General features: G+C 48.3%; 1 protein-coding gene across 1 annotated transcript; it reads right to left on the bottom strand.

Moving 5' to 3' along the window:
* Positions 1–1460: 1460 nt before the first annotated feature.
* ZC3H12A (zinc finger CCCH-type containing 12A) lies at positions 1461–11087 on the bottom strand. The gene is made up of 6 exons (XM_052698786.1): positions 10967–11087; positions 10254–10823; positions 6089–6228; positions 5121–5355; positions 4522–4628; positions 1461–4410 (listed from the first exon to the last, which is right to left on the bottom strand). The coding sequence occupies exons 2-6, from the start codon at positions 10778–10780 to the stop codon at positions 3374–3376; spliced, it is 2046 nt and encodes a 681-aa protein (XP_052554746.1). The 5' UTR covers positions 10781–10823; positions 10967–11087; the 3' UTR covers positions 1461–3373.
* Between the last annotated feature and the right edge of the window lie 1632 nt (positions 11088–12719).

Here is a 12719-nt window from a genome sequence, read left to right as displayed (position 1 = left end):
AGGCAGAGCCTCCAGGACCAGGCTGCACTTCACACAGAGGTAAGGTGGCAATGCAGCAGGCTCTGCCCCAACCTCTGCCACAGCACTGTGCTCCTCTTCAGTACTCCGAAGAAAGGGCAAGTAAAGATATCCTGCTGCACTGACTTCCAAAGGAGGGCTCTTCCCCTTCCTTTCATTGCACAGAGGAAGCAAAGCCTTGATGATGTTGAACTACCTCTGCACCTATTTCTAGCACTGCTGGGAAGACAAAGAGACAGCTCTCCTCTAAGCACCACAGCACAGCCCCTCGGCCTCCTCTATTTCACATCAAAGGAGATTTTCCTGCCCTGGCCTCTCCCTGGCACTGTCACCCCATTAAAGTACAGACAGCTTCCCCACAGGGTGCTGCAGCTGATCTCCTCGGCTGCATTTAATTTACGAGCAAGCTGACAAGAAGATTTAACCTATTTAGATGGACAAGAAATAATGCAGACACTGCAGTCGTGACAGGTCCTCCCCTGCAGAGCACCAGGAAGCAGAGAGCCACAGGATGTGCTGGCAATCCCTCAGCAACAGCAGAGCCCAGAGCTGGGCACACCGTGTGCCCTAAGTCACACTCAGCCAAGTATCTCCGACTACAGCAGCAGATGCAGGTCCCACTACAACAAACAGAAGTCCTCACCAGGTTCAGAGCTGACACATCACTTGGTTCACCCATCACCAAGGTCCTGGTCACACACAGTGCACCATGAGCTTCCTTAGGCTTCACACAACAGCCTCCAAAGGAGTCCTCTGCAACAGATAAGTCACCTTTCACGTAGTGCTTCACTTCAAAAACCAGGAGCAACTGTTTTCCTTGCCTTTTTATGAACTCAAAATAACCTTGGATTAAATTAAGAGCATGACCTTTATTAAAGGCAATAAAAAAAAAAAACCATGCCAAGTCACATAATATGCTGCACTACAGTACAGCAGGTAGCAGATGCACCTGAAACAGGCACTTCATACCCTTATGCACTTCCTTTGAGCTCTAACAAAGCTATAGAGCAAAGCTTGACGTGGCAGCTGCACCTGGCTCAGCTGTGCTGTATAACTGGACAACGTGTGCATTTGTTTCCATACTCTGCCACAGAACTGCTGCACGACCCACACGTTCCCCCAGAAGGATCAGGAATGCGTGACCCCCATCACCTGAGACACCCAACCACAGCACAGCTGTCACACCAACAAGTCAGATGCCCTCACACCATCGCACTGCAGCCTCGTGGCACCTTAACGACCACTGCATCCCCTGCACAGTGGGTTCACTTCAGTAACTGGACGTGTTACCTACTAAAGCAGTTTAAGACCTACCATCTTAGATCAATTAACGACATCCAGCCACTGCTGCTGCTGTTAGATTCCATGCAGAGGTCTGAGAGCATCAGAGGAACCCCAGGGAGGCAGGATAACCTCTTCCAAAAAGCCAGCAGAGCCCAAAGTTCAACTCAGCAGTATTTATTTATATAACACGGGTTCTTACTTCGCCACAGCTTCCACACAGCTGCCTCCACTCAGTACATAACCTACACACTGCATAATGATACACAAAGTTCAGTAACACGTCAGCTTCGGAGCAGGAATCGTTAGCCTTCCGACTGCAGGAGTCTATCAGCACTCTGCCAGGAAAACAAAACACACCACGCCAAGTAACACAGTGGCTGAGTCAAGGATAGCACTAATGAACAACAGCATCAAGCATCAAGTTGTTGGACAATAACATTAAAAACCATTTCTTTTCTTTTTCCTGTAATTTACAAATACGCGCAGTATCAGGTTACTTAAAATTAAGAAGCATTTTGCTTACTAACATGAAACATTACTAATTTGTAATGTATCATCATTAACCAGGTATACAGGTTTCTGTGTCCCTGTGGTTTTTATGGCACATGGTGCCTGTTTGGGTAGGTCACTCCTTGGACAGAGGGAAGGTGGGTAATAGACAAAACCATTCCTCAGCTTTCCACTGTATTCCACTCTCCCCTTGATGATCTGCCACTCGACAGCCTTGGTTTAACCACGAGATGGACGTACTTAAAAAAAACCCAACACACAAAACACAGATACAATGTGCATCAACAAATCAACTGCTTCTGGCCTGCAGTGCAGGAAACATCCCTGCACCGTAACACAGTGAAATTCCAGGACCAGAACCAATTACTACAGCAATCGGTTTTTTTTTTTTGCATATTTAAAATCTATTACAGTATCTACAATTAAAAAAACAAAACCACACAACTTCTTAGAGGAAGAAGGAACGAAAGGGGAACAGCCTTACCAAGTAAGTCTCATTCTACATTTTTGGATGCTGTTACAGTCTGACAAAGCTGAAGGGGACAGGAAAATATCAGTGAGAAGGAAGACGAAGCAACAGCTTTGAAAAGTATTAAGGAGTCCTCAGGAACAGTATTGGCAGCAGCTGTTTTACTGAATGCTCAAAACTATTGCTGTCTGAAGACAAAAGGCACTGTATCATAAATCCTCTTTGTCAGTGTTACACAGATAGCCAAAGATAGGATACCAGGCAAGGACAATCTGTAGAGAAGCCTCAACAGCACGGCCATCCACATCCTGACAACTGACTGCCTTCTCCAGCAAACACAGCTCACTGCGGCTTCGGAGCAGCGTCGGGTCTTCCTTCCTTTCTCAGGATGAATTCTATTCCTAGCCCCCAGTGCTTCTAGGAGCTGAGCAGCTTGCTGAGCACTTGTGGTGTATATCATAGAACTGCCTCAGCTCAGGGAGGCGAGCTGAAGTGGGAGGGGTATCACTAAACAAGTGCACCAATAAAGTCAAATCTAAGACAGCTAAACCTAACTTCACGTTGGATTGATAACTTAGCAAAGAGCTAGGAACAGCCTCGACAACACATTTCAGTCCTCAGAAATGAGCCTCACACAACTAGAGATCGTATGTTTCACATACATGTTTTTGTTTCACAAGCCCCACAGAATCCTCCCTCTGTATGCCTGCTAACAATCCAAGCCAAAACAAAGCTTGAGCTAGCGGGAGGAACGAGGCCATACACAGTTTTGAACTGCAGGAATTTAGGGTGTGCCTAACTCACCATGTAAATCCCATAGGAAAGATCTGCTCTGAAACAGCAGCCTTTTCTCCTGTCCTGCACCTAGATTCTCTTCAGCATCCTTTGAGGATGACAGGGACCATAACCTACTCTCACATCTTTAAGAGGGACACAGTCATGACCAGACCAGAAATCGCTGTGAACATGCCACATCTGGTATCCAGCCTCCAGCTGGGACTTGCAGGGAACAAAGAGGAGCCCTCGAATGGCAGCTACAGAGTGCAAACACTGCCCACAAGCTTAGCATGCTGGCTACCCTTGGCATCTGCTTCATATACCTGGGTTCTGGGATTTGTAGGTTAATATCTCTGCGGCAAGCTTTTGGGGATCCAAAAGCTGAGGGAAACGGCTCATCACAGCATCAACTAAATGGGGATGGAATATGCCACACAGCTTGACATGAACATTGGCCCTCTCCTCTGCAAACTGATCAGAGACACTCCACTGGCAGGAATCACCATACGTTGGCCCTGGGGCTCTCTGCACTGAGTGAGGATCTCGCACGCTGGTAGATCTCACCTGGGGAGGAGGCATCTGGTAGGGCTCAGACCAGTACTCACGAGAATGAAGTGAAGGAAGAGAAGGGGCATTGTACTCACTGGGGAGACTGTACTGCCCAGCATTAGCTGGATGGACAGGTACCCCATAGCCTGAGAAAGAGTGAGGTGGCCCTGAGTGAGGTATCTCAGGGTTGTACTGCAAGAAGCTAGCACCAGAGGCAGAAGATTTATGGGAACCATGCTTGTAAGAGACCAGACCGTTTTGCTCTAAGCTGGGAGAGTGTGGGTAGACAGGTCTCTGCCTACCACAGGAGCAGACTGTCACCTGCTCGGCATGGGAGTGATCACAGTGACTGGTAGATCTGTAAGGCCACATGTCAGACATTTGGTTCTCCAGAGACCCAATGCCTGAGTCAAGATGCTCCTGAGAGATGTAAGACAGAGAGTCCATATGAGGATGCTGGTACCTTTCAGAGGACCTGTGGCTCCCACTGTTAGCAGGAGCACTGCCTGACACACAGCCTTTGATCTGAAGCGGAACATCATTGGGCTTTGTTTTATGTGTCAAGCTTTTCCTCTCTGCAGAGATCTTCTGCAAAGAGCTTTTATCACTCTCTGTAGACCCAGAGCACAAGAGCTCTGCCTGGGAGCCTCTTTTGCCCTTTTTCTCCTCCTTGACAGCACTGGTACTTCTGGTAGGAGACAATCTTGCATTGGCACGGAGTTCATCAGCTAATGAGCGCTGGGGTTGATTGATCCTTTCAGGGTGGTAGAATTTACACTTAATTCCATAAGTACATTTCTTCCCTGCAAGGAAAAAAAGCATCGATAGCAAGGAATGACAGCTGAATTTTACCAAACGCACAAGTTACACTTGTACAGGGACTGAAGCTTTGAGGTTCAGAAGGCAAATCTTACCATAAGGGCACTGCTGCTTCTTGTGTTCTGGCACCACAGGTTTCTTTCTCAGAAAGTTATCCAGGCTGGGGCCATGCCGCCCCAATGGATCATCTGGAGGCATAAACCTAAAAATAATTTAAAAAAAAAAAAAAAAATAGATATCTTAATCAGGAACAGCTCACTTTCTGGGGTCAGGGTTTCACTTCTTATAGAAGTCTCCCATTTCACCAAGCATTAAAAGTTATGAGCCCTAAAAAACTTTCCCATTTCACTGCTTATCACCTGGTACAGACTGGCAAGAAGTGCTTCTCTTCAGGCACAGAAGAGGTTTTGTGCTGTGCTGCTGACTAAAAGCAGCACTTGGGGCTGGGTCTGCTAATGACAGCGTTGGGAGGAAATCAAGCACTAGAGCTTTCCCAAGAACTCCTCCAGAGCAGAGCTCCTACCTGCAAACCACGTGCAGCTATTGTCTCCAGTTCTTCATACCTTATACAGCCAGGGAGGAGTTCTTCCTGTCTCTCTTCCTTCTACAGAAGTATCTATGGGATTGTTTTCTCCCATTCTCTACCACCCTTTTCCCTTTTTCACGCCTCGTTACCCTCGCTGTGGGAACATACTTGTCATTAACAAAGGAATACATCAGCAGACGCTCCTCAATGAATTTCTTCCACTCAGGACGTTCATTCTGCAGGTCCCGATAAGTATCATTAGAAACCACGATGCCATCAGACTCGTGTGCCAGTTTCACAATGAATCGATCATCGTAGCAGACAACACGTTTGCCCCCAACCCGTCTGGAAGGAGTGAAGACCAAAATCTTCTTCTTTTCCAGGTCACGGAGAATGTACTGATCTACAACAAACACAACTGTCACCACATCACAAATGTGCACAGCCCAGAAGGTCTTCCCACCCATAAGGTAACACTGTAAAGAACAAAATGCACGCCAACTCGTTTCTTTGCAACCCTCCCCTCTTTTTTCATACTATCTTTTGAGTCTATCAGAGGTGGATTCCCACCTGGGAACACTTAGGAACATGAGGCTGTTGAAACACAGGGAGTCCCATCCAAATCCTGCTTACAAGGTACTGATTTGCATTTAAGACTGGCATATTTTATAGTAACACTGTGTGCACACGTTACTTTTGAGTAGGTTTACTTGGAAATCTCAGCTCCGCATAAGCTGAGAGCAAACTTCCTTCTATTTGAAGAAACCTGACTGTACTCCTATTGAGGTTTTACTTCTAGTGCATCGCAACTCTGTACTTTCTAGTGTCAAACATGTTAGTCAAATATAGCATAAAGGTGTTTCCCTGAAAGGAGAATTCAAATCATGAAGGACAAGTTAAGCAGAGCAGTATTACATTCTTTGTTCTCTGATTTATTCCAACTGATCCAGGCAAGAACTTGCTTAAGGGAGAATTTAATGACTTTAAATCTCACTGGTCAGCACAGCTTATTGGATCTCCTACTGCTCAGATCTTCCATTCATAAGTTAATTACTAACTACCCAGAACTTTGCAAGCTCATTAAGCGACAAAGCAATAAGCCTGAAAAGCTGCTCTTGGCTTTCATATTTCCACACCTGTTATAAGTACATCTGGTCGTGGCTGTTCCTTCCTCCAAGATGGCACAAACACTGTAATATCCTTGTGTCCCCTGTCCCAAAACCACTGCACAGCCAGAAGGATTCCTCTGCAGGAGAACACCTCTTTATTTCCATGGCTGCAGTGAAGAAGAAAATAAAGGATTTCAATATTCAGGTGATGTACAGATCAGTGAGGCAACAGATTAAGCAAACAGATTCAGCAATTAAAACAACCTTCAGCGTTGGAGCAGTAAGAATCAGTATTACATGCCGATCTCAAGGAAGAGCACCAGGTTTTACCATTGCTTTTAGCACCTCAGTACACCAACAAACAGCCAAGTTTTCAGTGGGAAGAACAAAGCAGCTGTAACTGCTCCTTTGAAGCAGGGCCTTTTGCTTCAGCTCTTTATTTTTAGCCCTGAGTACAACGTGATCTTGAACTTCCTTTGTCCTTTTCTGCTAGCGTGTGCCAACGGCCAAGCCAGGGCAAACTGCACTTCCACAAAGGGATCTGCTTACGAAGCTGCTTTGATAACTAAGGGAAAACACACCATTTTGTGCACTCTTACCCCAGTGACACCAGCACTGAGGCAGGATGCCTCTTCAGTTGCTGATGCTTCATGCAAATAGCACATTTGCATGAAATATCAACATTTCCCTTCACCGGTGCTCAATGTCCCAAGAGCACTTGGCAGCTAAGACACAAAGTTTAGCAACAGCGTCAGAAACCACCTACAATATTAAAAGCTGCTTCATTATTCATTACTCCATATCAGTAAGTTTGCAGAACCTCTATGAGGAAACTACCAGTTGTGTTCTATCAGTGCCACTATTTACAGTGTTATCAGCTTTGCTGTTGATAATGGCTCTGGCAGACTTTCAATGACTCTCTGTTGCAGCCTGATTTGTCATTCTGGGGATCTAAGCCTGCATTTTGTAGTGACACCAAGACATGTTTTATTATGTTGAAGATAAGTGGTGTCAAGCCACAAGATTGAACAGCAAATTAGGGGCATTTGTGAGAAATGTTTGTTAATCTTTACTTCTGTAAGCAAAGTGTCTTGTGTGGACTTGCACAGGACACAGCTGTGTAGCTGTGCCTCTGGATATTTGTATTGAGCTCTGTAGCCAAAGGCACCTTAGAAACAGGCCCACAGCTCCAGGGCACAGCTGGGTCAGTGCTGAAAGCTGCACACAAGCTTAATCAAACACATCCTGTCTATCACAGAGGGACACCAACTCCAAGACACTTACAGCCCAGCGCATTACACAGAACACAAAGCAAACACCACAGCTACATGTTGTCTGAATGCACACAGGGCCTCACAGGTGAGGCAGAAAAAGATGAATATAAGCACTGTGAGGTACAAGACAGCCTCCTGTAGCACATGGAGCCTAGCAGGTTGTACACAGGCTCACAGCAGGGTTCTGTAATCAGGGAAGATGCCCCCAGATGTGGAGACTTGAGAGGCAGTGGGTGAACACATCCCTAAAGAGCACAAGGGAGATGGTACAAAAATCAAACCTGGGCAAGCAAAGCTGAAGCACAGGTCACATGAAATGGCTGAAGCATCTTCACACAATGCCAGAGAGGAAAGGAAAGAAGACAGGGAAGGTGAGCAGATGCCCCAACACCTCACACAACACAGCAGTGTTGCTGAGCTCATGCCCAGTCCTCAAAGTCACAAGCTTATGTGTTTAACCCTGTACTAATTTGCTGACACATTTAAGCTTCTCCCCCCTTTCTGAAACACCAAACTTCTTAGGCCATCATGAAAAAAAGCATTAAAAGGAAGGAAAATTAAAAGCTGTATGCATTCGGATAGAAATAAACCTATTATCTTATTAATGGATTAAAAACATTCAAGATTTCCCAGGTCTAGGAATAAGTACTGCTTCTTTGTAAAGCAATTATGAATCTAGCATTATTCTCCAACTGTCATCACATTGTGCTGTACTATATCAAAGCAAGTCCACCAGGCTTCTTAAATATAACCCAGATTTGTTTTGCATATGTAAAAAGCCACTTCCTAGCTGAATAAGGTTAGTGTTTTTTCCCCTCACCCACCTCTACAGCAAACAAATCCAACAGTTTCTGTTTTCTAAAGGACTTGAAAAGTCAAACCCAGCCAAGCCTGCATGCTCTGGTTCCAGCAAGCCACCTTTCTCGGAAGCTATTAAGAGAACTGAAGAGTTGTTCCAGATGAACTATTCCAGAAGAACTATGCATTTAATAAGAGAACACACACCTAAAGAGACACTTATCTCCATTAAGAATCCCAAGTTACAGAAAGGTTAGCATTAACAATCACAGGAAAGATTAGCTAGAACTCTGCCAGTATCAGACTGCTTTCGCTATAGACAGACACAGGTTAACATCCTCTGCTTATTTCTCATTTATGAGCCCCTGCTACCACCCTAGAGCCTACAGCCAGGCTGATCTGATTTGGCAGCAGCCAAGAAAAAATTCCCTTAGAAGGAAGTAAAAGCTAATTTCCACTATGATTTGCATATGTTTGTCAAGAGCTGTTCAGGGAGGCCGCTGTACACACTGCAAATGAATCAGCAGGGAACATCACACACCATCAATACAGGAAGTTTCAGAATGGAATTCCCCTTCTAGCAAGTTGCTTAAAAAAAAAGAAAAGCCAGACCGCGTTTCTCATGTCAAACTCTGTCCTGTTGCCACTGTTATTACTGCCTGGTCTGCCTGAGTCACATCTGCTGTAATCTGCTGCACTTTATGGGGTAACTCTCATGGGTAAGAGGTTCCTCATTCAATCAATGCAACCAATGCTGTTGTTTAAGCTTAACTTAACTAAGGTAAACTTCACCACAAGAATCACACGGATCAGCTCCACATCTCAGGTAACAGCACAGCTGCTGAGCACAGGACTCTCCTGAAGACTCCAAAGTTAAATATTTTATTCTGTTGACAACAGAGTGGGGCCAGGGAGCATCATGTTTGCATGGGGACTTGGAGGCTCTGTCTGCTGGGCACACAGCAGATCGTACCCCACCTTTTCTCATTTCTATTCTTAGAACTGCCAGCCATGGCTCAGTGAAAACCACACCTGCAAACAAGCCTGCATTCGGCACTTTCACCTTAGGAAGAAGTCTACAATGACATACACAACAGCTATGTGCACTCATTTCTTTTAATAAGCAAGCACGTGTACACGAACATGCATTACAAGACCTATTAAACTAAAACAGTGAAGAAGTGCTTCTTAACCACGGAGCCCAACTTCAAAATCTGGTGTGTTAAGCTAATGGCACCCATTTGTGTGCAGCTGAGGAAAATTCAACATCTAGAGCTGGGGTGGTGGCAAGCAACTCCCATCATAAGGGGACCAAAAACAAAGGTGGAAGGAGAATCACTGAACTGAAAAGTGCCCAGTGCAAGGATACTTGTGCCCCATGACTATTAGGATTCCTGTAAGCCCAAATTACTGTCAGACAACTCCAGTGGCCTTCCTACATTGTCTGATAGAAACTGCTCGACCAACACCAGAACATCCAACATGCTGAAGATGGGCTGCAGCCCTGCCTTGCTATCACAGCTGTCAGAAGCGCCAGAATTGGCCACTCTTTAGCAGAGTGGCCCATGCCAAACTTGAGCATCTTCCACAATGCACGAAAATACCTGACTCCCAGTCTGGAGATTGGCCTCCAACGCCAGAGACAGAATCATATTAAAGCCTTTTCTAATTAACCCCATAATTAGGTATTGAGCAACTCAGTGCTACAGAAGCTTATATAAAACTATTAGGTAAGAGGACAATGTATCTTCAGTTATCCTCCTCAGCAGCTACAGGAGGGAAGGAAACTTTGTTTCCCCATGAAACACATCCGCTACCGGCAGAATAGGTACTGACCACAGTAAGAGCTGGTAGAGACCACAAGTAGAAGGAGCCATCTGGGCCATCACCCTCAAGAAATAGCTACACACACTGGTGATGTACATTGGAAAATATTACCAGCCACCACCAGAACATCCAGTTTTGTGAAAAACCCCGAGTTTTTCAGACCCCAGGCTGTTAGATCATGGCACGCCTCACAGCTACAGAAGTAGAGAAAATCACCACCTCACAGGAGCACTTAAGGGTCACATTAAGTACAAACTACCCCAGAAGGGCCTACTCTCGAGCCCCAGACACACCTCATTGCCACGTTGCTTCCATCAATAACAATGGGCTTCAGGTTATCACTCTCCTTCTCCTCCAGAGGTGGCACAGGTGCAGGAGTCTTGTTGGCAGCTCCTCCTCGAGGGACCAAAGGAGCTTCCTTGGTCTCCTGAGGGGTTTCTGTGGGCTCTCGCTCAGCCGGGCCATGCTTCACCAGCTCCCCGAGGACAGTGTTGGTATCAGCATTCAGACCAAGCTTCTGGAGTACAACGTAGATCTCCTCGGAGGAGTAGCCCAGCTTGCGGAAGAAGTCCACCTTCAGCTGCATCTCAAGGCTGTCGGGGGGCTCCTGTGCGGGGCTCCCCACGGGCTCCATGCCCAGCACAGCAGGCCCAACCCCCTCCTCACAGCTCAGAGCCCGGCCCAGGCTGAGGTAACCACTCTCACATGGATCTCTGGAGCTCATCCTCTCCTCCAGCCGACTGAACTGCTGTCTGAACACTGGGAACGCCTCACGCCAGCCGGGGCAGCCCAGCAGGGAGGACAAGCTGCCCGCACTCATGGCTACCCTCAGCTGTCTCTTGGCCTTCACTCGCACTCCAGACCTGCGGGCCGAAACGACGGCGTTAGGGGCGATGCGGCACAGCCCGTAGGGCCTCTCTCTCCTTCCCCAACCCCGGCCTTCAGCCCTTCCTAGAGCCCCCCACCCTCCGCAGGACCCCCGCCCCGAATCCAGCCCAACCCTTACCGGCCTCCCACCGCGCAGCCACCGCAGCATCTCCATGGGGCCGGAGCGGGCCGGGCGGCGGCCCCGCTTTATACCGGGGCAGCGCTGCGCCAACGCGGAAGGGCAGAGAGGGGGAGGGCGGAGCGGCGGCCGCTTCCCGATCCGCCCCGTGCCACGCCCGGCCGCGGCCCTGAGGCGGAGCGGGGCGGGGAGGCGGCGCGGCCTGCTGCGGCCTAACGCGCGGCCTAACGCACAACCCGGCCCGCGGCCTCGCGTGGGTCCTGCTGCCTCCTGCTGCCGCCTGCTGCGGCCTAACGTGCGGCCTAACGCACAGCCCGGCCCGCGGCCTCGCGTGGGGCTCGCGTGGGGCCCGCTGCGGCCTGCTGCGCCCCCTGCCCCAACCGCCTCCCCCGGCCCCTTCGGTTCCCTTTGGTCTCTTTCCAGCTCCCCTCCCCCCCCCCCCCCGCCGAGTGCCTCCTCGCAGAATAACCACGCTGGGTGTAGAGACAGGTCCTCTTCTGCAAACACCTGGCTTTTATGCAAATCGTGTTGCAATAAAGGCAGATGTGCCCTGACAAGTGAGTTCGTAAGGGAAATTTGTTCCTGCTTCCTGCTCTGCTGCAAGGGCCGTTGTTTACTCTCGATTTTGTGATCTGATGCTGGGCTGTGCGTGGTGCAGGAGGCCCACTGAGCCCCGGAGCCAAGCCCTGGGTGAGCACACGTCGGCACACCCCGCAGAAACGCGTGGAGCTGCTGGTTCTTCAGATGGCTTTCCAGCTTGTTCTTGCCTGCTGCTCTTCTGAGGTTAAAACCACTAAAAGACATGATTCGGAATGACTGCAGCCCTGGCTTTTTTTCTACTTCCTCCCACCAGCTCAGGTGAGGTGCAGCTGCGGCGTTAGAGGCAGATGTCGGGTGCTGTGCTGGGTGCTTGCTGAGGGAGCACCCACCTGACCTGCGGCATTACACCTGCTGAAACTCAGCACCATAAAGACCAGACTTTGACCTACGAGCTGTCATGAAGCACTTCAGCACACTTCAGTCCACAGAAAACCCAAAACTAGAAAAGGAGAGAAACAGGATTGAGGGAGACAGAAACAAAGTGACGAGTTATAAAGCTGTAGCCAGCTTTAAGCAAAAGGAATGTGTGAATCATGGAATTGCTAAGGTTGGAAAAGACCTCTAACATCACCAAGTCCAATCCCAACCCATCCTCACCCTAACCACATCCCTCAGTGCCACATCCCCGTGGTTCTGGAACACCTCCAGGCGCAGTGATCCACCACTCCCTGGACAGCCTGTGCCAATGCATCACCACTCTTATGAGAACAAATATTTTGTAATATCCAGCCTTTTTCCCCAGTCACAACTCAAGCCACCACCTGTCATCCTACCACTGTTACCCGGGAGCAGAGGCTGACCCCCCCTTGCCACAACCTCTTTTCAGGTCACTGTAGGGAGTGACAAGATGACCTTGAGCCTCCTCTTCTCCAGATTGAACCACCCCAGTTCTCTCAGCCACTCCTCATAAGCCCCGTGCTCCAGACTCATCACAGTTTTGTTGCCCTTCTCTGGACGTGCTCCAGGGCCTCAATGTCTTTCACGTAATGAAGGGACCAAAACTGTTCAGCCACAATGTACAGCCACAAGGCCTATCAGCAAAGGTGCTCCATGTATTTTTATGTCCTTTATGAGCTGCACCTCCAGCAGCTGAAGCATGGGCACAGCACTGTTGACACTGCAGTCACCTGACAGACAGGTGCTGCAGGGTTAT

This window comes from Tympanuchus pallidicinctus, unplaced genomic scaffold (assembly GCF_026119805.1).
Source record: "Tympanuchus pallidicinctus isolate F22 unplaced genomic scaffold, pur_lepc_1.0 scaffold33, whole genome shotgun sequence".
NCBI lineage: Eukaryota > Metazoa > Chordata > Aves > Galliformes > Phasianidae > Tympanuchus > Tympanuchus pallidicinctus.
This window is presented reverse-complemented; position numbering and strand designations above follow the sequence as displayed.

What these genes read in the sequence shown, in the direction of transcription:
- ZC3H12A (XM_052698786.1), bottom strand. Translation starts at nt 10,780, where the DNA reads ATGAGTGCGGGCAGCTTGTCCTCCCTGCTGGGCTGCCCCGGCTGGCGT. An exon ending in GGAAGCAACGTGGCAATGAG is followed by an intron (nt 6,229 to 10,253) that starts GTGTGTCTGGGG and finishes TCTTCACTGCAG; the next exon opens with CCATGGAAATAAAGAGGTGT. An exon ending in ACCAGATGTACTTATAACAG is followed by an intron (nt 5,356 to 6,088) that starts GTGTGGAAATAT and finishes TGTTTGTTGTAG; the next exon opens with ATCAGTACATTCTCCGTGAC.